Below are 25,716 nucleotides of genomic sequence, written 5' to 3' on the forward strand. Positions count from 1 at the left end.
CCGATGCTGGGATAATGGGGCCAGTAGTCTGGAATTAGAGGGGAAGGAAGCCAAAAAACTGGGATCCCTCTGTAGGGAAGGGGGAGCATTGATAAAGCAATTGGAAAAGGAACACAAGCCCTCAGCCTCTGGAGGCAGCTCCTGTCCGCAGTGAGCGAGGGGTATCCCTTCAAAGAAGATGCTGTATTTCGCCTAGGAAAATGGATGACCATGGAGAAAGGCATTCAGTATCTAAGGGAAGTAGCCGTGCTTGAGGTGATTTATGGTGACCTGGATGATCAACAGTCCGCCAGAGCCAGATGAAGCTGAGTGCACATGACCCATGTGGCGGAAGTTTTTACAGAGCGCACCATCCTCATATGCAAACTCATTGGCAGTGATGTCCTGGAAAGATGATGAGACACCAACGGTGGTGGAGTTGATTGATAAACTCTGGGAATATGAAGCAAATCTCTCTTCCTCGCTTGTCTCTGCTGTTGCGAAACTGTCCCGAGAGGTCCAGCAACTCAAAGAAGATAGGTCCTACTCCCCACAAGTACGGACCAGTATCTCAGCCATTAGGAGTAAGCGGCCTTTTGCTCAAGAGAAGGGATACACATGACAGGGCACCCTATGGTTTTACCTGCATGACCATGGAGAGGACATGAAAAAGTGGGATGGAAAACCTACCTCAACCCTAGAGGTACGGGTACGTGAGCTGCAAGGGAAAATAATCACTCAGGGGAGTTTCTCCAGGAGAGCTGCTGCTCCAGTTTCCTGTAAGCAATTCTCCAGACAGAGGAGCAGAAGTGCTGATTTTCTGTCTTATCTTAATACAGACACTTGTGATTCATATTTCCAGGAAGTGAGTGATGAATACTATGATCAGGACTAGAGGAGCCCTGCCTCCAGCCAGGTGGAGGAACGGGCTAACCGGGTTTACTGGACTGTGTGGATCCAATGGCCTGGCACATCCAACCCCACAGGAGTATAAAGCTTTAGTGGACACCGGCGCACAGTGCACCTTAATGCCATCAAACTATATAGGGGCAGAACCCATCAGCATTGCTGGAGTGACAGGGGGATCCCAAGAGCTAACTGTATTGGAGGCCGAAGTGAGCCTAACCGGGAATGAGTGGCAAAAGCACCCCATTGTGACTGGCCCAGAGGCTCCGTGCATCCTTGGCATAGACTATCTCAGGAGAGGGTATTTCAAGGACCCAAAAGGGTACAGGTGGGCTTTTGGTGTAGCTGCATTGGAGACAGAGGAAATTAAACAGCTCTCTACCTTGCCTGGCCTCTTGAAGGACCCTTCTGTGGTGGGGTTGCTGAAGGTCAAAGAACAACAGGTGCCAATCGCCACCACAACAGTGCACTGGTGGCAATATCACACCAACCGAGACTCTCTGATTCCCATCCATGGGCTCATTCGTCAACTGGAGAGCCAAGGAGTGATCAGTAAGACCCACTCACCCTTTAACAGTCCCATATGGCCAGTCCGGAAGTCTAATGCAGAGTGGAGGCTAGCAGTAAACTATCGTGGCCTGAATGAAGTCACTCCGCCATTGAGTGCTGCTGTGCCAGACATGCTAGAACTTCAATACGAACTGGAGTCAAAGGCGGCCAAGTGGTATGCCACAACTGATATTGCTAATGCATTCTTCTCAACCCCTCTGGCAGCAGAGTGCAGGCCACAGTTTGCTTTTACTTGGAGGGGTGTCCAGTACACCTGGAATCGACTGCCCCAGGGGTGGGGGGGGAGTGAGCGAGCAGCTGCGTGGTGCTCAGTTGCCAGCTGAGGCTGAACCACGACATGTACACATAATCCAGAGATGTTACGGTATGCAACTGGGATTCTTTTTTTTCCCTTAAAAAACCCAAAACACGACAACAAAAAAACCTAACTTAAAGAATAAACCCCAAGCGTTATCAGTGGTGAAAGTGCTACTTGTTTGGTTTTAGTAATCCTGTAATTAAGAGACATAGTTATATAAACTGTTTTTAAAAGGAAGTAACAAAAGCACATTAAGTTCATTTTCAGCTCTGTTAAGGAATTGTGTTTTAACCTTCCAAAGCTTTTTAAATTGAGAGTCCCTTTGTTAAAAAAACCTTCAAGTTGCATTAATGGCAAACTGTGCAACTGAATACTAGTACCAAATACCTGAATTATGTTCTATATTTGCATATGAGTGGTGTCTTAATAAAACTGTTAATGCACATGGGTGATCCACACCCTTTCATTATCAGGAGGTTTATCAGCCAAAATATCAGTGACTTGCACTGACATGATAACTGTGGTAGGGAAGAAGTGCTGTGTAAGGTAAGTCAGGTTTTTATATTTTACCTAAACCAATCCTTAAGTATCATGGTTATTAAATATATTCAATAAGAGTATGCAGTAACAGTAAATTTATTCAAGTGCAGCCCAGTAATCGAGTACATCAGCCTTCTGTAGCCCAAAACAAGTATTTATTTATCTGACAGATGACAAAATATAGCCCAAACTTTGAGGGAACATATAATACAATCCTTCTGTACAGAACCAATTCAGAGCATCTTCATTAAGCGTGTGGTCGGATAGGTCTGTGCAAGATGCCATGAAACTCTACTGAATTCTCTCACTCCTATTTGTTCTTCCTATACCACCTGGAGGGGATCTCTGTCTTTCTCAGACACAATTATGTTGATTTTGTTCTGTAGGTGGATAGCTAGCATGTCACGCAGCTCCGACAGGAAGCCTCGCTCAGTATTACTGTGCTCACACAGAATAACACTTATCCCATTGGCAACTGCATCCAAAATGTCATGGTGGGACATCTCTCCTGCCATTTGGAGAAAGAAATGCCATGTAGATCACTAACAGTACAGTTTAGGTAACCAGTTCTTTGCAACGTATGCAGAATCTTAGCTAGAAGCTGGGAAGACCTAATGGGATATACAGCCCATAAGGGGGAATGCAGCACCATCTGCTCAGTATAAGAACACGGAACTCTCCTACTTTAGTGTCCCTTGAAGGACTTTCAGCTGATATCCCCCATATACAACTGAGACAAAACCACAGAAATTCCTTGCCCTCTTTGAATAGTGGTAGGTTCTGCCACTTTGGGCAGGAAACAGGAGTGTGCAGAGTGGTTTGGAAGTGGACCATCTGGATGTCACGTGGGTTGCTGTGATGGAGGATAGCAATTGAGAAGCCTTGCGAAGAGGCTGTCTGAGGGTCAGCTCTGCAGGGCCGTTCATAAGGGGCAGATGGGACATGCTTTGCCAAAGGACTCACTCGAATTAGGTACTACAGAATGCAAGGCAGCCTTCCCATTCCTGAGCAAGCTGCAGGGAGTAGCTGTCCCAGTCGGAAAAGAGGATAATGGACTAAGTGCCCCTTTGGTCAGGTACACCATGGGGTTCCTTTGGAGGATTCTGTTATATTCCATTTTCCATTAGGGAATTCTGTAAGGAACTGAGGAAATACCTTCTATCTTGCCAAAGGGGAAGCACCCTGAAGGTGGCAATAGACTGCCATCAACACTGATTTTGTGTTGAAATAATGCATTTATAGCAATGTTTTCATTCAAATAACCTTCACTATGCCACACAGCCATCTGATCAATATCTCTAATGTTATTCTTCTATCATTCCAATAACTAACTGATTGTTTCTCAGTTGTAACAGGTAATTCTTTCTGGCCAAATCTTTCAACAGGCAGACAACTCTTTTTTTTTTTTTTTTTTCCTACTGACTATTTTTATAAAGATAATGAAACAGCAAAATCATCTTTTACCTGTGAGATAGAGGTCAGCTTCCGTTCCCTTCAGGACACTGCCCCCAGAACCAGCACACAGAGCAGCCTTCTTCACTGGCGATTCTGCAGGATACAAGGTGTCACAGTTAAACTCCTTTCCCTCGGCTCAGCCCTCACGTCAGTATTGCTATTAATTGTTTCACAATTACTACTACCTTGATATTGGGGTCAATGTGAATTTGTTGGAGGAAGAGACTCACCTGTCAGTCTGAAAAAGTCATGGGCCTATAACGTTTCTGATAATAGAGCAAAATCCTGTGTACCAGATAGATGTGTAGATTTTTTTTCTTCAAGGGGTAGGAAAGTTTGCAGAAAACTACAGCACGGCCCTGGCTGTGGGCTGGTTCTCTCCTAGTGAGGTGTCAATTTAGTTAGGTTTCTGAATCCTTTAATAGGCTGCTACTCTTTCCAGGACTATCATGTTCCACTATCATTCATTTTCCAACCAATGATGCCACTATTACACCATTTTGCCTCTGAGATACACTGGTTCCTAACTTTTAGCTCGCAGGCGGCCAGTCTTGATGCAAGCCGAGAGCTGCTCCATGCCATTAAAACTTCGCCTGTCTGCTATGACTGCTATTACAAGCCTTTACGTATGTGACAGTGACAGGAAATGTAATTCTCCATATATATTACATTCACTAGGAAAAGGGGACACAACACAGAGTTTTCAAATTCTATTCAGGTTTTACAGTATGTTGCCATGTAATTACTGTTCATTTAAATGAAGTTACACCCCTACAATCCCACACCATAATGAGCGGCTTCAAAATAGTTTGGGTTTTTTTTAGTGCAATTCATAGTATAAGAAGCTTCTAATAAGACTTGTGTCTCACAGGTTACAAAAGTTCTCAGTGAATTTGCTCTCACAAATTCTGATCGCTGTGTTCCTTGGAGATTAGGATAGGTAACTGGTATAAGAGGACACTTGCTTTAGTAGTGACCCACTGTTTGAGCTAGGGTAGTTGACCTTCTTTGCCACTATTTCTCTTTCTTCAAAATATGGATGGTTACATGTTCATAAGGATAGCATAAAGCACCTTAATATTTTAAGATGCTTTGAAAATGAACATTCAGTCAAGGGAATGTACAATGACATGGTACACATTTGTGTCTGGTATCGGGGGGAGGGAGGAAATCTTAGTCATTATACAAATTATGAAAAAGGAGGTCTTGTATTCAACTTGTACTGTCTCTTCTTCCTGGTGACAACCAGCATGATATAGGACTTCCAATTAAATATACAGATGAGATTCCTTTTGTATGATTGTATCATGTAAACTCTAAAATGCTGTTTCTTGTCTTTAACAGTGCTTCATACTACTTGGAAGTAAACCTATCCAAGGCAGCAGTATTTCACACTCTCATGCACACATTCACTCTCCTTGTCTTCCTGGAACACTAGTTCTAATGGGCAGTCTTACTTGCAGGCCTGTTTACCTAGTGTCTTGCCCATTCCCATGGCTAAGCGGATGTGGGGTAATTTTAGGTGGCTTTTGATACGCTCCATTATGTCTGACAAGGAGACTGGCTCGCTCAGTGTGCACAGACGTCCCATTCCAGTGTGGGGAAGAAGAGGCTGAAAAGAAATTAAAATTGCTGTGAGAAAGCTGACTCCAGCAGTTTTCATTGCTTCCCATACTGTACAAAGATGAATATATTGGGCATTCAGGAATGCCTCTGAACTTTATGAAAAAATATGTATGTGATGTTCTCAAATATAACATACTAACTACACTAGCTATTGGAACTGCGTTAAGAATTAGTACAGGCCACACAGCTATTTTCATTGTTTTGGAAAATGTGCATGGCTTCAAATCCCCACAGGCCAGTATTTCAGAGTACTGACAGGGTAGCACAGGAAACCTGTGATACTACGACTGGATTTCAGTGTTGAGGGCACTCAGCTCACCCAAGTAACACATTCAGTGGAAGTAATACGTGATTTTGTTACCTTCTGTAACAAGAGAATCTCAGTCTTGTGATAAAGAAGGCTGTTCTGGGACAATAACGCCACCACCTCCAACAGTGCTTTCTGAGAGCAGTTCAAGCTGACTCGTGTTTGCTCCTCACCTTCAACCCTGAGGAAAGATATGCTTGGTGCTTGCTAAGAAACTAAATAAAATTTCAGCATCATATTATTATAAAACAAAATTATTCTATCCCAGTGGCTATTCTACCACAGAGAAAGGAAAAGAAGGCATTGTAATAGCCCAGCCTAGTCTAGTATACTCTCTTGGAAGAAACAGATATGGGAATTTAACTCATTGTCCTCATCAAATTTCCTGTTAATACTCTTTATCACCTCTAATCTACGTGATGCTACACTGAGCTGCTGCTACCGTATAGTATAACATAGATTAATGAGAAAGGGGTGCTTATTCCTTAAGTTTCTAGCTCTGTTGCTGAAAAAAATAGCAGCAACGCACAGAGGAACAGAGAGATTACAACAGTAAAATACAATTCCAGCAACTTAGCGTTTCAAACAACAGAAAGAACACAACGTTAGAGAGCAGGTACCTGGCAGGGAGAGTAGTGAGACAGGAGATCTCTTGGATGTCTTTGATTTTGGACAGCACCATGTCCAGATGCTCGTTGTTATGTGCGCAGAATTCTACTCGGTGAGTGCCCTCAGCTGGAAAGCTTGGTGCAGTTGATGGATGCAGTGGGATGGAAATACAGGCACCTGAGAAACCAGTGCAAGACTGCCATTTTGTAAAGCAGGGTAAGTATCCTAGTACTGATTTAGCACATACCCTAAAGAGGTGCAACAAAAAGATGCAAATTTTGCACTTGAATCCATTTTCACTGACCCGAACTGAGGACTTCTTGCCCTGCTGTCTCCATTAGGCACAGCCTATTTTAAGTGCAAATAAGTTGATGGACATATATTAATTGTAATTCTTAATGCCTTCCATTTTATCTTAAAAACTGTACAAAATCAAAATAGTTTCTGATTTTTAAATCAGGCTGGAAAAGACATAGCTGCTTTCATTTATGAGGCACAATTCAGGATAAAAATCTAAGACTTTCAGATACCTTAAGTCCTTTGCAAACAATGAGATCTTGCACTTTATAAATTAAAGGTGGTGATTTAAAGTCAGTAGTCTAAACTTTGCAACCAAGACAGACAATAAATATGTTGCACCAGTTCCGCCTACATCAAATAGTACAGTCACGCACCTGAAAATGTCCACTAGAGGATAAAAACACCAGAGTTTTTATCTGGTATTCCTCACCAAGATAAATTCCCTAAAATATATTTAGGGTACTCAGAAGTACTAGAAGAATATTGGGGGTGGTGTGTGTGTGAAAGTACTCAAATCACACCTGTAAAAGCTGGAAGAAAGGAAAATGAGGGAAGGTCCCCACATAAAATAACATATACTGATAATTTTAACTTTTTTTTTTAAACAGAATCTCACCGAGTCCCTTTGTTAGCCAGTTATTGACTCCATGAGGTATAGCATCGTACGCCGTATGTGGAGAGTAAATCCCGATTCTGTGCTCCAGGGCTCGGACCACCAGCCGTTCCTTCCAGGTCTTCCACGTTACTCGCTTGAGTGGTGCGAATATAGGAGGGTGGTAAGAAAGAATAAGGTCTGCCTGCTTCTGCACCGCCTCTTCCATCACCTCCTCAGTGAGATCGTTAGTGAGGAAAAGGGTGTTCACAGTGTGGGGAGGGCTTGGTTCCACCAGCAACCCCACATTGTCCCAGCTTTCAGCCAGGGAGAGGGATGCAAAGTCATTCAGGGCAGAAACGACCTCCCGGAGATTCATGAGAGAGCGTGCGGGCAGGCGGCCCAAAGCACGGACGCAGCGGAGAGGCCGGCGAACCAGCTGCGTGCCAGGCAGCAGCATGCAGCGCTCTGCAAAGGGGGTACAGAGGCAGGGATGAGCCCAGGCAGGTCACTGGCTCAAAGAGCAAAGCCAAGAGCGTTCTGGCCCAGGGAGCGGCAGAAGGCTCCCCGCCGCGCCAGGGCCCCGCACGCACCTCATACCGCAGCAGAGCCAGGGCCGCGGGGCGGATCCAGTCCCCGGCTCCGCCGCTTCCGCCGCGCTAGCGGGGCTGGGGGCGGCCCCTCCGCGCTGTGCCGCGCCGGCGCTGAGCCGCGGGCAGGGCGGCCCGGCCCCTTCCTGCTCCGCCTCAGGGGAGCCGGGGAGCCGCTTACCGGCTGCGGGCGCCGGGTTTGGGTCCGGCGGCCTCGGCAGGTTTGTGCGAGGCCTCAGTGTGTGCGGGCGGGCGACGGTGAAGGCGGCGGGGGAGGCCGAGCGGGCGGGGCGGGGCGGGGCGGGGCGGTGCCGCGTGACAGAGTCGCTCGCCGGCGGAGGAGGCGGCCCGCGCTCTGCAGCGATGCCGAGGCATAGGAGGGGGAGGGGGAGGGGGAGGGGGAGGGGGAGGGGGAGGGGGAGGGGGAGGGGGAGGGGGAGGGGGAGGGGGAGGGGGAGGGGGCGAACGGGCGAGCGAACGGGCGAGCGAACGGCACACCTCCTGCGCCTGGCTGTTGGGTGTCAGTACCTCAGGTGGGCAGGATGGGAGGGAGGTTCCGAGCTGCCGCAGGTCGGGCAGGCGCCGAGGGCAGGTGGGTTGCGGTGAGCGCCGTCGGCCCCTGGGGCGCTTCACCGGGACCTGCGGGCGGGTGAGAGGCCTTGCCGGGCCCGGGGCCGGCCGGGGAGGGCAGCATGGAGGGGAGAAATCAGCGCGTAAAACTGCTGATTTCCGCACAACTGCGATTTTATTATCATAATTCCAAACGCTTTATTTGAAATTTTTACTGAGATTAAAAAAAAAGTTCGATCCTGTGCGTGGATGCAGGTACCTGTCCGTTGCAGGCACTGACAGCTGTCGGAAGGTGGCTCCTGATCACGCTTCTGGTTAGGTACTGGCATGCGGTTTGTATCTGTCAACTTCAGTCGTTTATAAAACCATAATCTTTGGAAAAGCTGTGACTGCTTAGGATAAACTTTTGTCTTAGGAAAGGGTGGGGTTTTTGCTCCTACCCCTTTTCTCGAGGCTGTTTTGTTCTACTCCTTTCTAGTTCTTTATATGTTGTGTAGCTGCATAATGCAAGTAAAACTCCACAGAGTCACTTGAATGGCACCGTAAAACTGTGGTGTAAAAGCATATAACCACACAAATATTTTAGAATCAAAAAGAATTGGAGGATTGGTGGAAAAAACCTGACAATTTTCATATGTTTTCTTTGCAGAAAATTGCTGTGTACAAATCTACCTCAGCTTTTGGATGAGCAGACATGGTGAGAACAATAGCACTTTTTATGTATTTTCATTCTTTCTGAAATGGTCATCTCTTGGAAGGTGAATAGCTGCTCTGTATCCCAAAGGATTACACATTTTACTCTGCTGTGTAGAATTTGTAATGAAAACTTTAAGTTTTCATTTCAGACTTCTAACAAAATATTGTGCAAAGGAAAATAGGTCAGTTTACATCAGTCTAAAATGTAATTAGACTTTCAGTTCTAAGATCCTAAATTTTACCAAATATTAGCCAAAGTAGGATTAATCTAGTTTGGTTTCTTTTGCCACAGATGTGTTATTCAGGTTGCAAGCGCATAGCCCTGCTTGAGTGTATGTAACCTTCTACCCTTGCAGGCTTTTAAAAGTTTAGCAAATTGGGAAACAGAGATAAGACACTGTCTTAAACCATACGTACACATTTTATAGCATATTCACGGGTGTTGAGGCAACTACCTTCTCTTCTTTACTTGTGTACTGCTGGAACAATATGCCAGTATCAACATGATGCTGATTTTTATTAGTTTTCCTGTACACTTATTGCCAGTCTAGCCCCACAGTAATTGTTTTTGCATAATTTAACACTTTCCATGGGAGCACTGTGATATATTGGGCCTATAGAGATATATTTGCTCAGGTGGCTGGGCAACTGCCATTTTAAATTTTATGAAGGTTATTTATAAATTCTTAAGAAAAGTGTGTAGTTTTGTAGATTTGCTTGTTTGTGAAAGCAGACTATATACAGTGCTATTCAGAACCTGCCTTATCACTCAGAAGGCTGCAGGCAAGTAACACACATCAGCTGTTCCTCTCGTTGTAAACCAGTGAGGTGTATGCACCACGCTATAATCTGAAATAGGTAAAACCTTGATCCTTCAACTTTGCAATTAAGTGACTGAGCAGGTCCAGTTTGCAAATGAAGAATGTATCTCTGGAGTGTAACAGCATGAAACAGAGCTTCTGCATTACCATGGCGAACTTGATTTGTCCTGAAACTAAATGAAACCAAGTGCTTTCTGGTGATTTCACTGGAAATGTGGAAGTTTTGTGATGGTAGCCTTGCCTACGGCCAAATATTGAAACAATGGTTATATGCAGTGGGAACTTGTTTATGTTCTTGGTGGGACTGGGAGATAAAGCTGAGTCTGTTAGTATTTCATTGCTGATTTAATTATTATTTTCTGCTTCTTGCTCAGGCTGTCACGCTGCATACTGACGTAGGAGATATTAAAATTGAACTATTCTGTGAGCGTACACCAAAGACTTGCGAAGTAAGTCAAGTAACAGGAGTGGGATTGCCTAGTGTTGAAACAAAGCAGTAGAAATAGTGAAGACTGTGGAGGAGGTGAAGTGGCTTTTGCAATTCATCTTTTTACATGATGGACTCTTTTTACGTAATGGAATACTAACATTTTAAGCTGGTACAGTGCCTGTTCCACTCATGGAACTTGTGTACGGTATGCTTGTGCACTTTGCCATACTGCCTAGAGCTTTGCTGCCTGTTTCTCACCAGATAAGGTTTAGCCAAGGGATGCTTTTCTCCGAGTTCTAGCATCTTCCAAAATGTCCTTTGCCTCTAAGGGGAAATACGGCACATGGCCTGGGATTCTCAGATTTCCCTGGGTTTGCTCACAGTCACACAGATTTTATTTTAATTTAAAAGAGTGAGAATCACTCCCAGTTTTGTTAGAGGCCCCAGGTTTTCCTTTCAGCAATAAACTTAAGCTTAAACTGAAATAATTTACTTTTTAACTAACAAAGCTGAGGCATGAAGATATTGATTACAAAATTACATTTACAAAACAAAAACGTTTAATGGAAGTGATACTTCTGAGCAGGTCTCAGGCTTCTTGTTTATTCCTCAAGTCAGAAAACCTTGTGCTGTAAGCTTTATTTAAAATCCTTTGTATCTGTGACAGTGTTAAAGGAGCATATTAACTGTAATTTGTTTATGACTATTCTGTGGCAATAGTCTGTGGAATTCTCATGGTCAAAATGTAAAGCAGAGGCAAAAGGGTTAGTCTTGGTCCTGCCAATGCTGTCATTTTAGTAAGAGGATACTATTTCTGTTTGTTAATACGGTGTGTTTCATTTCCTTAGAATTTCCTGGCTCTTTGTGCTAGTAACTACTACAATGGCTGCGTATTTCACCGAAATATAAAGGGCTTCATGGTTCAGACGGGGGATCCATTAGGTAAATTCTTCCATCAGGGTCTCTGTATAAAAAAAGTACATAAAATATAAGTAAAATTTAAAGAAATTGTAAGTATGAATATTCAAACAAAAAATGTAAATAAAGTAAAAATAAAATGTAAGAATTATAGTATCGTTGACAGAGGTTTTTATGATGAGATTAGTTTTCTGTGGTGATCTTACAGAAGAGCAGCCGTCACCCTAGTTCTAATTAATCATGCAATAGTAAAGCGTTCTACAAACTGTAGCTTTTCCAGCTGTTTCCACTAAATATGATGGTTCTGCTGACCTACCAGCTGTTGAACAGGTAGCAGTTGCTACTGTGGTTTCTCTAGTTTCTGCCTGAAAGGCTAGACTGCCTCTAAAGCGTTTGGAGATAAATGTCCCAGACAATGCCAACTGTTTGGGAGAAAATCAGATTAAACTGTGTGTCTATTCGTACTCATACTGAATTTAATTTGAAGATCTATCAGTGTTTTGTTCTGCTACTTACTAGGTGTTCCTTACACAGAGTTGCATCTCTATTCAGTATCAGTTTCAAGGCATAGGAACCCGATCCCTGCCTCAAATTAATTACAGTCTATCTAGGGTCTTTGTTGTAAAATGTTATAATGGTGCATCATTTCTGGATTTTTCAGTCTGAAAATCCAGTAATCCATTGTGGTGCTTCTTTGTCAGGCACTGGGAAAGGAGGTAACAGCATCTGGGGCAAGAAGTTTGAAGATGAATTCAGTGAATACCTAAAGGTATTTCTGTGCTCTCAATATGCAGTTATGTTTTCATATGAATTTTCTTTACAGGTTGGAGTACGGTCAGCATAATCAGCATTGTGTTGTACTGATTAAATACCTCTTTTGTAATTGTGAAGCGAAGTATAATCCCGCAATAAAGGGATGGAAAACTTATTATTAAAATAGGAACAGGCATTTCTGTACTTGGCAAGTTAGGTTTGAGGGTTTTTATCACCAAGAACAGAAGTAGAAAGAATTTGTAACAAATCATGCACTGAAGGCAAAAAAGTAGATTTTCATTGTAAGGGCAATTTTGAGGAGCTAATTATGAACTGTGATGGAATACATTAGCAACCAAGATCTGTTCTTAATAATGGTATTGAGACAGAGTACTAAGTCACAGAACACACTGTACAGGTTAAAGTCCTGCTTTCACAGATGCATATTCATGTTGAGGTTTTTACTCTCTTTCAGCACAGTGTCCGTGGTGTAGTTTCGATGGCAAACAATGGTCCAAATACCAATGGATCACAGTTCTTCATCACTTATGGCAAGCAACCGCACCTAGATATGAAGTACACCGTCTTTGGGAAGTGAGTGGTCCAGCTGCATGCCTCCTTATCATATTGTGTGAAGGATCTGAATATTTGAGAGCACATGCAGTACAAAATTAGAAACTTTTGGTTCTAAAGCTCTTTAAAATATTAGATATGTACGTGTAAATATATGCTGTTGCACTGTCACTAGAATTAGTTGCTCTATTTTTCTTAGTAGTAGGGAATTCAGTGGAAATAGGCATACTAAAAATTACCGCAAGAATGGAGCTTTTCTTCCCCTGCCCCCTCCCCCAGCTATTCCTGCTTGCCTTTTCATCCGTGCCCAAGCAGATGCAGCCTGATTTTAAGCAAACTCCAGAACAAATGGATGCACAGTTGTAGGGTTTACTCAGAAGCAAGAATCTGGTTTGGGACTGGAGCTGGGGATGGGTGAACTTTCTGTTGGTCAGATAAAACTCATGGAACTGGCAGTTTATAAAATCAGACAAGATTGTTTAAGATGCATCATTATTCTTGATAGACACTACTGATAGTATATCATCCTTAAAGCCAATGTTTAATTTTTGAGTCTTTCAGATACTGCTTTTTCTATCTCAGAATCATGGCAATGTCTTTCCTTTTGCTTGTTGTTTAAAACTCTCTAGTGTACAAGTGAATCTGCTGAGAAAAAGTTGCCCTTATTAGATGGAGTTAAATATTCAAAGTGAACTATTGAAATGTGAGAATACTATTTTCTACCACTTGTATTTTTTATAGGCATCTAGGTATAGGTGTTCCTTTCATTTCTGAGTTTGTGATTGAAAGTTTTTTTTCTAGACATCTTTCTTAAAAAATAGTAGAGACTCTGTCAGGTGAACTTTGGATTTTCTGTGGCAGCTTAAGATACTCCTGCCCCAGTTGCAGAATCAGCAGCACAGCATATGCAGTCCCTGCTGGCCCACAATTCAGCATCCTAGATTTAAAGAGTTGATGAATGTGACTGAATTGAACTGTGAACAGCACATGTTTTCTGCCAAGTCCATTACTGGGGAATAAACTGCCAAGATTTACCAGAGCCAGTTATTTCAACAAAAAATAAGAGGTTTCCTAGAATAATCTCTTTTACCACTTCTTCAGCCTGAACAGGAAATCTGAAAGCCTAAACATATTTGCACCATTAGATTTACATAATTATTAATGATTCTGTCTTTGAGTCGGAAGGTTAAAAATTGTAATCTGACATTTGGAAGTTGATTTTTCCAGCCATAGGATTTCAGTAATTCACAGTGAAGTTCAGTATGGCCAGTATCTTGCTGCTACTTAAAGCTATGCTAGGATCAGTCAGTCCTGCCTGCCAGGAAGAGCAGCCAGGATCTTTATACAGCTATGGTTGGTATAAAATAGAGTACTATGAGGTCAGTGGCAATTATTTGTACTTTTTATCAGAATCAGTCATGGATGCTTAATATTTCCTTTCAAAATATGTTACATATAATGTTTTGGCTGTCTTATGTGTATCATTTGCTTGCAATGTCCTTGTCCTACAATACTTAACTGTGAAGTGCTTTGAGATACCTCAGCTGTTATTAGAAGGAGATTCCTAGCACTTCTGCTTTTCTTCCAGAGTTATTGATGGCTTGGAGACCCTGGATGAGCTGGAGAAGCTGCCTGTGAATGAGAAAACCTACCGACCTCTTAATGATGTTCGCATTAAAGATATTACAATTCATGCCAACCCTTTTGCTCTGTAGCCACAGAGTGCCTCGACACATTCTTTAGAGATTGGTCAGTTCGACTGCTGGATTATGGGATTTAAAGTGTTACTAAAAAGGGTTACTTGAGCTGTATCATACCTTTGCTCATTGAATGCAGGATTTTCAGGAGCTGTGACATTGTTTGGGATTTGTTACAGGGGAGCCTTGTGCTTTAGCTTTTCCATAGTATGTTCCAGGATTTTGATTTTTAAACATTGCTTTTTATACTTGTAAAATAAGAAAATATTTTTTAAAATATTTTTTTCAAATCTTTGTTTTCTGCCTTATCTTTCTTAGAGAGACTACGTTAAAACAATATCCTTTGCTACAATTTCATACTACCAGTTTTCTGAAACTTTCCCATGTAAATTCTAACCTTTCTTACATCACTGGCTTTTAGAAAATTGAGTAAGATATGCAGGTTTTTTTTCCCCTAGGTGAGAGCAGTGTCACAGATAGATGAAACATTTCACTCTTGGAGGATTAAAGACCATGTTTAGAAGAGTGCTTGTTCTTGTACTGCTGTGTTGGAATTAGAACCTCTTCAGCCTCCCCCAAAGGTAGGTTGGAAACAATTGCTTCTGACTCAGGCACAACACTTTTAGTATGAAAGAGTAAATATTTGTGTCTTTACATAGCTGTTGATTGAAATTAGGTAACCATGGATTTACTGCAACTTGTTTTTCATCACTTTGTTGCACAAACAGTAGGGGGTAAACACAACAAAGAGTAGTGCAAAAAGGCTGTGGTCAGACTTCTAATCAAAGATAACCTGGTACACCCAAAATAATAAAAGATACTGTGGCCGACATGATTTTGAACAAATAAGAGAGAGCTGTTGTTTCCCCTTATTTGAGACCACATGTTGGACTCAAATAAGAAAGTCTACAGAGATATCTGAATTTTGACTGGTCAAGAGGAAAAATAAAATACATGCATACATATGTGTGTATGTGTGTATATGTATATACACACACACACATATATATATTGCTGATCCTATGCTTGAGTCACTTAGTATAGTAACCATACAATGAAGTGACTTAAGCAGGGAGAAGAATGATTTATACACATCATGAGAGACCTGGACAGGAGAGAGTACCCACTGTTCCTGCATCCAGTTCCTACCATTCTGCACTCACCAGTCCTCTATGGACTCAGTCAATATCACTTCGGAAAGCCTATTCTCATATATATGCTTTGTAATCCCTGAGAGGTTTAGGTCCAGCTGACTTGCAGTCTGGTTCAGACCAGTATTTTCCACTTTGAGGCTTTGCCTCTTAAAATAAAGAGGAGAAATTATTTGCAAGAGAAAGGCAAAGGCATGCCAGGTACAGATAACTGAGGTATTAATGAACAGAGTTAATCAGTACCCTCTCTCTGGGACAAAGTTTCTATATTCTGTATGGGGTGTTGCTTAAAGCTCCTAGCCCTTGCTCCAGACTGAATACATTTTACCCTAATACTTCAGTCAGTCATGTAAAGGATTTAATTATTTTAGCTCTGTGCTCTTTCTGTCTCTTCCATATAACCAGTGGTAATAGCAAGCAGACAGAAGCATGCAGCTACTGCCATGGAGAAGGAAGGACATACTGAAAACTTCCCTACAGTGCAAAAGAACCAGTAATTTAAAATGGTGACATCTGGCACTGAACTGGAAACAATCTCAGGTCTATTTTTTTCCTCCACATGAAGGTGGCTCTTATACAGAATGTGTGAAATACAGGGACACCAAGCCATTTGCTCTCTGGAGGATACATTACATTTAGATCCTTTCTTTTTTATCTAAAGCTGTGAATTGAAAGGAGAGGGATCTTATGGGATAGGATGACAGCCTAACTTTGTAAAATTGTACTGTGTCAGTTTTGCTGTTTGTGGCTCTAAGCCTCTCCCAGGAAAAAGAGTGGTGGGGTTGGTCCCATTCCCTTGTTGAAGAGAAGGCAAGGCAGAGGGTAGGAAGTAGCCCAGCTGTGGAAGTGTGCGATTTTGTACTCAGCAACCGCCCACAGCGTACGTGCAATTCAGTTCTTGCACACAGTCAGCTGTTGTGTCACCAGCTTTCGTGACATGTATAATCCTTTAAATAGCACGAATGTTGCAGACAGTACCATTCTTGCTGTTCACAACTTGTGCTTCATAAACTCCTAAGTTTACTTCCATCGGTCTGGTCCTGTATTGTAAACGCTACAGCCGCAAGGTGAGTTCTGTCGAAATAAATCTACCCATGCAGAGAAAATACATACATTAACACAACAGTTGTGCATGATACCTGTGATGGAGGGTTTCATCATTTATATTCTAGATTGTCTCTGACCTTTGCTGGCATTTTGGCATTAGAGGTAAGTCATGCTGGGAACAGAACTTAGTCTAAGCTGGAGAGCAATGGTCAAAAAGAAAATGATGGTGTGTTACTTATGGACAGTGACAAACCTGCACATGTAATGTACAAATTGTATGTTGATCACAGGGTGAGGGTGCCCCACTGTACCCACAGTTGGGGAATAAAAAAAAAAATACAAAGGGTGAGGAGGGTCATTTATCAGGGTTGGAAGTGTTTCAAAAGGTTTAGTCCTTCCCAGAACTTCCTAAAACTGTTGGGTTTTAGGGAACTGATGTGTATAGGCTGTTGTAGTGTTTCAGGACTGTTTTATCAGATGCTCTTTTTTCCACATAAATTAGACTGCATGTGAGTTGTTCAACTGCTTATTCAGGGGTCTGTAGAACCAAATCAGGTGTAATGCTTGGTTAGCTCTGCTGAGATAATGTCTGATAGACGGGTGACAGGCTTGAAAGCTCCTTGTGAAGAGAGGTGGCGGTTGAAGGGCTGCAAGGCACGGGGCGGCAAGAGTGGTGGCTTTGACTTAGACTGCCGCGTGTGCCGCAGTAGTGAGCAGCGGAGGAAGCAAGGGTTAGTTTTGTGTGAGGGTTTTTGTTGTGGTTTTTTTTTTCATTCTGTGGGGACAGAAGACTGATCTGTACACTTACTTGAAGAGTTGCACTTTGTTTTACAGTGGGTATTTATGTTCTGTCCAGACTCAAAAAAACATGACTAAAAGCTAGTAAAAGATACCATGAGACATCAAAAAAAAAAAAAAAAGACTACATTCAGCTATTCAGAAATGCTTTTAATGGCAATGATTTACAAAGACATCTTTAATTTGTTAGTCATAGGCGGTCTTTTACACTTCTGTTGATTTAAAGTTGCCTGGGTACATGCTTTGGAAGCCTCTTATTTGTCTTATTTGTCTAGACAAATAACAGGCTTTATCACCAAGCATGAAAAATTATGATTTAGCAATTCAGTCTCACAAAAAGAAAAAAGGCAATCTTCTGACAGTCTTTCTTAAAGGAGGGTTAGAAAATTTGGGGGGGGGGTATAATGTACCCTGTCTTCCAAAGTTCTTGGCAGGAAAACGGTTGAACGTTTTGCATAGCTGTTTCCTTAAATAGAACTACTGCAGCTGAATTACTTGATGAGGCATAGGGGGTTACCATGAAGTGTCGTGACCGGGTGCAATGCACCTCTGTCCGCCCGCGTAGCGGAACCGGGGGGGGGTTCACGGCTTTCTTGGCCCGCATCGAGGCAAGGAGGAGGCGGCGGCGGTGCCTGCTCCGCGCCCAGCCCCGCTGAGGGCTGGTGGCCTGAAGCGCTCCGGGAAAGGCAGACCGGCTTGCGGGGCCGCACCTCTGCCCCCTCCGGGTCGCCACGGGTGGGGGGGGGCGAGGGGGGAGCGGGGTGCTGCGGAGCGGCCCCGCCCGCCCTGTGACGCCGCGGGTGTGCCTCTGTGACGCGTCGCCGCCGCGCTCCAGAAAGTTCCTGGCAACGCCATTTTGTAGCGGGCTGCGGGTCGAGGGTTGTAAGTTGCTGCGTAGAAGCCAACCGTAGCGGGAGAGAGCGGCGGCGCTCCCGAGGCGCGGAGGTGGGGGCGATGGGGCGGGCGCCGCCTGGTCGCCACGGCCCGGTGCCGGAGCCGGCGGGGGAGGGCGGGACGGAGGGCAGCGCGGGGCTGGGCCGAGCCGCCGCCAAGGGGAGGGCGGGCAGGGCGGGGCGGGGCGCGGCGCGGCGAGGCGAGGCGGGACGGAGGGCAGGGCGCCGCCGCCGCGCGGCGGGATGAGGCTGCCTGCTGCCGGGGGGGAGGGCGGCCGGTGGCGCCGGTCGTCCTCGCCGGGCCGGGCAGGTCGGGGGGTCGGGGCGCCTCCGTGACCCCGCCATGTTCCCTGCCCGTGCTGTGTTCCGGGCGGAGAGAAAATTACTTTGGCCGCCTTAGAGGGGGAGGCCGGAGGCCCTTCGCGTGCCCCTCCCGGAGCAGGGACGCGGCGAGGCTGGGGCTGGGCCTGGGCCCGGCCCAGCGCCCCCGGGTCCTCGCCTCAGCGCGGTGGGTGCGGGTGGAGCCCCGCGCCCGCCGACCCCCGGGAGTGGGGAGCCGGGCCCGGCAGCCCTGAGCACCCGCCGGCCGCCCGGTGGCAGCGGCCTGGCACGGCCCGGGCGCGTCGGCCTGAGGCGCAGCTTGTGCGCTAGAGCCGAGCCGATTTGCGGTCGGAAATCGAAATACAAGACGTGTAGTGAGTTATTTATCCTTTCGAGCTGAGTAACTAGGAGGTGCTAACCTAAGTTTTAGTGTCATTTTGACCTGGCATTAGGAGTCCTCCGGGAATCTATAGAAAAAAGCGTGCTAAAAGTTCATGACAAGTTCCTTGAAGTCTTTAGGCACGCTGGGCAGTATTCGCGTGCCCTCTTTTAAGTACTCGGAAGCCTTTCTTTTTGCTAGCATAGGCGCCATCGGGTGCCGGAGCAGCTTTGCAGAAATAACATGCACAGTACACGTTTAGTGTCTGAACCACGATGCTTTTTAAAAATCTTTTGTAAGAAGTAGATTGTCGGTTTATGTTCCCCTATCAAAAAATGGTTAATTGGAAAAATTTCTTGAACTAAAAAATAACCTGGAAGAAAGAGCAGAGAAAAAAAATTGAAAAAATTGGCTAGTTGAGGAAAAATATAGTCTTCATTATAGTGTTAATTTGATAATTGCTGGCTTTGAAAATGAATTGTTTGTATATGGGATATAATACAAAGAGCAAAATAATTTTTTTATAGATGCAGCATTCCAAGCGAACTAATTGTCCTGACTGGGATAAAAAAGAAAGTCCGGATCGCAGAAGATGCGACAGTGCTAATAAGACAAAGAGGAGATCACTAAGTGGTGCACAGGAGAGCAAGCACTGCAGACATGATCCTCCTAAACTGCCTGACAGGTAAATAACTTTTTGACTTTTGATATCAGCAAGCATATGTTCTAAGATTTTATTATTCTTACCAGGTCATCTGGTAATGTATTCATTTTTGAGTTGGAGATATTTCAAGAGAGTTGTCTTACAGCTTAAAATGAAAAGCTGTCTTAATAGGGATACTAGAAGTATTTTAATTGAGTTTATTTGATCCTTTGTTTGTAGTACCGGTTCAGAAACCAAACCTGTAAATGAAAGAGACCATCATGAACGGCGCTATGTTGAAGAATACAGAAACGAGTGCAATCAAGGATGTGATACTGGGCATTACAGTAGCAAATCATCAGGTTATAGTGGGACAAGTAGTTACAAAAGGAAATACAAGACACATCAAACTACCCGTTACCGTCGTCATTCACAGGTGGTGTGACCAATTTGAAGTTAGGGTTTTTTATTTTAAGAAGATAGGTACTCATCTGGGCAGTAATAATTGAGTGTGGGGGTTCGGGGAATTCTGTCAATAATAGTTTATTCTTTTAGCTAATATCAGTAGATCACTCTTTTTGCTAGGATTTTATTTCCTTCAGTGAAAATGTATAGTTTGTAGCTACGCTTATGATACCGCAGAACAGAGTCTTGCTATTTGTTCATTGGATACATCTGAGCAGATTAATGGATAATAACCATCAATTGGAGTACCTGAAATACAGGCATCGCTTTCATGCCTTCATAATTTTTATTATGACAAGCATTTATTTCAGCCCTACTCAAAAATCCAGGTACAAGCTTTTAGACTTGCTTTTGACTAAGTATCACTGAAATAGCAAGGAGATAATGTCAGACTTTTTACTTTTAAAAAAGTTTATTTGTTAAGATGTTTTAAGTATCGCTGAAAAATCTGTAGAATCAGATATGTATGATGTCTGCCCACTAGCAGGGCAGTTTTTCTGATCTTTGTTATATATTTAACTCTTTAAAAAGCTGAAGATAGGTTTTATAATTTAAGATCTTCAGCTGAGACAGCCTAAAGTAAATGTATATGCTATTTGAAAAAATTAATTAATATGAAATATTCGGATCAGTGATTTAATCTCAGTTAATTAAGATGTGTATTTTATTTTGGCCACAAGGCTATTTTTTTAGAGATATATATAACTATATCTATCTATATAAGATAATTATTAAATCCTTTTGTTTTAAAACAAAATTTGGGCACTGAAACCCTAACGTAAAATTCAGTGAACCAATCTTTTAAAAGAAAAACAATTGTGTTGTAATTTTTTGTTGCCTTGCCACTTTGAGTATCTCATCTGAAAATCTGTTCCTTGCCATGTTTTTCTCCTGTAACATAAACTATGTGCCCTGTGAATTTCCGGGGACTGAATTTGAAATTGCTCCTGCCAACCGTTTGTGGCCTGGCGCGTATCTGAATGCCTGAATATCTCCCTGCTGAATGAATTTCGTATTCTGACCTGAATTCACTCGGGTTTATTGATTGGCTGGACGATCTTGGTGCCGTTCCAGAAGAGTCATCGAAGGAAAAGATCCAGGAGTGTAGAGGATGATGAGGAGGGTCACCTGATCTGTCAGAGTGGAGACGTACTAAGTGCAAGATGTATAGAATATTTTTCAAAATATTATTAACTTTTCAGATAGAATAAGTTCTTTTAGCATAAGATGTGAGGGGGCTTTGGAAGTCTTTTCTTTCTGTCTTGACTTTTTTTGTTTGGGGGTGGGGATTGTTACTCTTCTTCTGTAGGGCTTTTATTCCTTTTTTCTTTTTCCCTTTTCCCCCCCAATAGTAAATGAAGTTAATGAACCTACTAGAATAAGATCCCTGTAAATGTGCTTTGATGAGAGTTGTCCAATAACATCTCTCAAAATAGATATTTACAATTTAAAGAAGCACAGTCTAGAATAATCTTCAGTAATAGTACTTAGTCTTTTTTTAGTTTTTTTTTCTTTTTTATTTTTGTTTGTTTGCTTGTTCTTTTTTAATAGCTGAGTAACTTCACTACTTCTGCGCCTGAGAATTCTTTTCTTTATAGATGAGGTTGTTGCTACTTTGGGTGAAGGTGCTTTCGGAAAAGTAGTGGAATGCATCGATCACAAAGCGTAAGTCTTTTTAGAATCATAGAATGGTTTGGATTGGAAGGGGCTTCAGAGGTCATCTAGTCCAACACCCCCTGCAGTGAGCAGGGACAACTTTTAAATTAAATAACATGTAATTTTTCTTACTGCTACTACCGCAGCGTGGTACGCTCTGATTGGATCAGGTTTTATCTTGACTGGGTCATCTGCTGCTCTGTGCATTTGTTTAAGGCTGCCGCAGTTCCCAAATGTGAATTTGTTAGCGAAGCGAGCTAAAACCAGCACCTGGTGATGAGGGTTGTGTAGGACTGGTGGATGAGGCAACGGGTGCGTCTTCTGCAGACGCGCCCCAGCCTGGGAGAGGCGAAGGGGTGGTGGGGGGAGGTGGCCTAGGGAATGTGGGGTGAAGCTGCAACCCCCACCCCGTCAGTCCTTTGGGCCTGAACCACCCCAGCTCTGTGTAACAAGCAATGGCTCTGCCGTCATGTAGCTTACCTCAAAGTATCCTCTGTGACGATGCCATGCCATTTGGGTTCTAGCAGCGAGTATATTATAAACCAAGGGTGTATTTTTGTGTTTGATTGCAGTTTTGCTGTGTGCAAAATGGTACAAAACTAAATTGTCTTCCTAGTCCCTGTGGAAGGCATTGGACGCCTCAGTTACATTTTTACTACTTTAATGACTGAAGGGGGCTTGTCATTTTTTTCTGACAGTCGTGTTAGGCTGTGAGATGTGGAGATCGCTCCAATATTAGCCCAGGATACAGAAAGACAAAGGGGGAGGTAAATGGGGCTTTTACCTTGTATGTCAGTGTTCTTAAAGGTTATCGAGTATGTTTTTGCAATTTAAAGATCAAATTTCAGTCGTGTTTGTGCATAGCTGAACCTTGGTTACATAAGCCAAGTATGGGCTTAACAAAAGACCTCTTCTGATAAGGTTCCCATTGTTACAGGCAGTGTATATGGTGATAATTACTGACTAGTCTTAGCTAAAACTACTCATTGCTCTAATCACTGTTAAAAACCTGTGTTTTCAGGGAAGACAGACATGTAGCTGTGAAAATAGTAAAAAATGTTGATAGATACTCGGAAGCGGCTCATGCAGAAATACAAGTACTGGAACATTTAAAGGCATTGGATCCCAGCAGTACATAGTAAGTCACAGAGCCGACTGTACTGTGGTTTGGCTTTAAGAGCGCCGTGATGTCGCTTTCTGTAACATACGCTCTCTCTATATATCTGAACGCTAGTGCAACTGCTGGTGCAATTCATGTATGTTCTTGCTTTTGCAGTCGCTGTGTCCAGATGTTAGAATGGTTTGAGTACCACGGACATGTCTGCATTGTTTTTGAGCTACTGGGGCTGAGCACCTATGACTTCATTAAAGAGAATGGCTTTCTGCCATTCAGGCTGGACCACATTAGACACATGGCGTATCAGATCTGCAAATCTGTGAACTGTGAGTGAGTTTCTTTTTTCGCTTTGTTTTCTTTGTGGAATTTGCTAACTATATTTGTTATTTTGCAGTTTTGCACTTGAACAAGCTGACACACACGGATCTGAAACCAGAAAACATTTTATTTGTGACATCTGACTACGTGGAACAGTATAACCCCAAACTGGTAGGCTGCTGTCTTCTTCCCCACCTCCCCCGCAGCCATCGTCAGGGTTTATTTGGTCGCTTGCATCCGATCACTGTGTTTCATTTCAGAAATGCGATGAACGCACTCTAAAAAATCCAGACATCAAAGTTGTGGACTTTGGGAGCACAACCTATGATGATGAGTATCATAGCACTTTGGTGTCTACAAGACATTACCGAGCTCCTGAAGTTATCCTAGGTCAGTAGAAGCGTGTCAGGCTCATCATTAGGCTCAAGATTTTTTGTATGTGATGGAACAGATCTACACCAGTGTCGCCTATCTTGCTGTTTCCAGTCTGGTATAAACATGACCTTTCTGCATCTTTTCACAGCACTAGGATGGTCACAACCATGTGATGTTTGGAGCATCGGGTGTATTCTGATAGAATACTACCTTGGATTCACCATATTTCCAGTAGGTAACTGACCCTTGAAATGCTGCAGCCTGTATAATGCTCCCCAACTTGATGGAAATACACTACAGAGAGGTGGGGGCTCAGGGACAGTGAACACTGGCAGCAGCTTGAGTAAGGAGGGCCCTGTTAACATTTGTCATTTGCAAGCCATGCTCCTAACAGCAGGTGTAGGTTCATCCATCACCATCAGCAAATAGTAGGCACATACATGAGTGCTGTCATCTCAGCAGTGTTGCTGAGACTTGACATTTATGAATAACAACAAAAAAAGGCAGTGTCAAGGGAAAAAAAACCACTCCAGCCTCTCTTTTCCCCGAATCTGAAATTGATTATTGGTTGCAGGGTACAGTCAAAGTAAGAGTGTTGTGTGTGGTTCGTGATAACTTCCTCTAACAATGAACGTCTATCTTGATTTCCCTCCAGACCCATGACAGCAAAGAGCACCTGGCAATGATGGAGCGAATACTGGGGCCTTTGCCAAATCACATGATAAAGAAGACATGGTAATTATGTTTTTCCATACCTGGGCTGCTATAATTTAAACATTGTCAGATTTGGTTTAATACCAAATTAAAAAAAAAAAAGAGAGCAAAAGGATGAAGCCGAGTTTGATTATTTAACTGGTCCCTCTTGTAGAAGATTCCCAGACCAATTCCCAAATTATGAACAAACACACTGAAACTTCTAGTGAAAGCACAAAACAGAATCATTGTATAACAAACCATGGTCTCTGTTTGTTTAGGAAACGCAAATATTTCCATAATGACCGACTGGATTGGGATGAACACAGTTCTGCTGGTAGATATGTCCTGAGGCGCTGTAAGCCACTCAAGGTAAGCTAAGCAGGAAAATTATTTTGGGGAGAAGAGCTTTAAGTGCAATTCAGAGACTATAGAAACATGTTTTGTTGTTTTCTTCATGAAGGAATTAATGACCTGCCATGATTCAGACCACAAGAACCTCTTTGACCTCATTCAAAAGATGTTGGAGTATGACCCAGCCAAGCGCATTACTCTTGAAGAAGCACTAAGACATCCTTTCTTCTTCCCTCTGAAGCAGAAGAGGACACTGTCCCCAGTAGCTGAGCAGGCTGATGCAGGTGTCAGTCCAAGCAAATACAAGAAATGTTAAATATTTATTGTGTACAGTTATTTTGTACATTCTCTATTTTGTATTATGACTTTTTGGATATTGAAGTTTAATCCAGCTGCTGGCATAAAATTTATTTAAGAAAAAGATACTGATGAACCTGGTTCTGTTTCCTCAGTAAGTGAAAGTCTCAGGACAGTTAAGACTTTTGACACATGGAAAAGAGCACCTGCTCATCTACTAAATAGGCCTCCCAATAGCAACAAAGTAGAATTTTAATTACATTTTAGTCAATTGTCATTGGAACAGCAAAGACCCAGGACTGATTTCCATCCTTTAGAGTGACTGCTGCTTCCTTTCTAGGTAAGAGAACAGAGCGCCCTCATTAGCTGTAAGGATGGCCTTTGTTTTTTAAAAAAGTTAGAAAGTAAGGAAGGTCACTGTAGTATTGAACAGATGGCCTTGTATTCACCTATTCTGTTCTTTCTTTAACTTAGGAGGTGTACTCTAGTTGTCAGTATTCAGTTAATGCTCATTAGTAGCTTCCAACAGTACAGATGTCACTCTTCTACAAAATCTTCCTTAAATTATTGAGCTGTCCTGAGACTTGCCATTAAGAATTCAAAGTCTCAGGGAGCAGATAAGCTGCTTGGTTTAGCATGTCAACTGCCAGCATAAAATAATCTCTCGGCTTCAGGGGGAGGGGGTAGAGTTTTGTCCGCCTTACCTTCCGGCAGCCGTGCACTGACAGAGCAGCACAAGGAAGCTGCCCCCATGGCTGCTACAGCAGCACAGGCCACAGCTCTAGAAGCTGGTGGGCAGCTGTACATGTAACATCCTCTCCCATGAGAGAGGCACCCTCCTCCAGAAGTGATGCCTGGCTGCAAGGCAGCCCTTGGGCTGTGCCGCCCCTCGGGGACACGGCCCACCAGCCCTGACAGCCAGTGGGTTCTGCTCCTTGCCCCCACTGCACTTACTGTTGGCCAGACCAGCTTCTCTCCA

The 25,716-nt window shown here is 43.3% G+C and overlaps 3 protein-coding genes across 9 annotated transcripts; 2 read left to right on the plus strand and 1 right to left on the minus strand.

Moving 5' to 3' along the window:
• Window positions 1-2,371: 2,371 nt before the first annotated feature.
• On the minus strand, window positions 2,372-7,792 carry NIF3L1 (NGG1 interacting factor 3 like 1). The gene is made up of 6 exons (XM_009512705.2): window positions 7,207-7,792; window positions 6,302-6,467; window positions 5,736-5,862; window positions 5,222-5,360; window positions 3,758-3,841; window positions 2,372-2,801 (listed from the first exon to the last, which is right to left on the minus strand). The coding sequence occupies exons 1-6, from the start codon at window positions 7,640-7,642 to the stop codon at window positions 2,617-2,619; spliced, it is 1,137 nt and encodes a 378-aa protein (XP_009511000.1). The 5' UTR covers window positions 7,643-7,792; the 3' UTR covers window positions 2,372-2,616.
• A 63-nt stretch (window positions 7,793-7,855) lies between these two features.
• PPIL3 (peptidylprolyl isomerase like 3) lies at window positions 7,856-14,811 on the plus strand. Of its 4 annotated transcripts, none has more exons than XM_064451905.1 (8): window positions 7,880-7,993; window positions 8,598-8,661; window positions 8,992-9,039; window positions 10,234-10,308; window positions 11,138-11,231; window positions 11,909-11,976; window positions 12,436-12,554; window positions 14,122-14,520. In XM_064451905.1, the coding sequence occupies exons 3-8, from the start codon at window positions 9,037-9,039 to the stop codon at window positions 14,246-14,248; spliced, it is 486 nt and encodes a 161-aa protein (XP_064307975.1). In that variant the 5' UTR covers window positions 7,880-7,993; window positions 8,598-8,661; window positions 8,992-9,036; the 3' UTR covers window positions 14,249-14,520. The 4 variants fall into 4 exon arrangements, with proteins under 4 accessions (XP_064307978.1, XP_064307975.1, XP_064307977.1 ...); XM_064451907.1 differs by lacking the exon at window positions 7,880-7,993 and adding an exon at window positions 14,689-14,811 and having other exon boundaries at window positions 8,233-8,661; window positions 14,122-14,282; XM_064451908.1 differs by lacking the exon at window positions 8,598-8,661 and having other exon boundaries at window positions 7,856-7,993.
• CLK1 (CDC like kinase 1) lies at window positions 14,692-24,865 on the plus strand. Of its 4 annotated transcripts, none has more exons than XM_064451901.1 (13): window positions 14,692-14,811; window positions 19,347-19,504; window positions 19,703-19,898; window positions 21,002-21,092; window positions 21,526-21,592; window positions 22,605-22,721; window positions 22,860-23,026; window positions 23,095-23,189; window positions 23,279-23,408; window positions 23,542-23,624; window positions 24,049-24,128; window positions 24,368-24,458; window positions 24,550-24,865. In XM_064451901.1, exons 2-13 carry the CDS (start codon window positions 19,347-19,349, stop codon window positions 24,754-24,756), a joined length of 1,482 nt encoding a protein of 493 aa, XP_064307971.1. In that variant the 5' UTR covers window positions 14,692-14,811; the 3' UTR covers window positions 24,757-24,865. The 4 variants fall into 4 exon arrangements, with proteins under 4 accessions (XP_064307971.1, XP_064307972.1, XP_064307969.1 ...); XM_064451902.1 differs by lacking the exon at window positions 14,692-14,811 and adding an exon at window positions 18,027-18,108; XM_064451899.1 differs by lacking the exon at window positions 14,692-14,811 and adding an exon at window positions 18,037-18,171.
• Window positions 24,866-25,716: the final 851 nt, after the last annotated feature.

This window comes from Phalacrocorax carbo, chromosome 5 (genome assembly GCF_963921805.1).
Source record: "Phalacrocorax carbo chromosome 5, bPhaCar2.1, whole genome shotgun sequence".
NCBI lineage: Eukaryota > Metazoa > Chordata > Aves > Suliformes > Phalacrocoracidae > Phalacrocorax > Phalacrocorax carbo.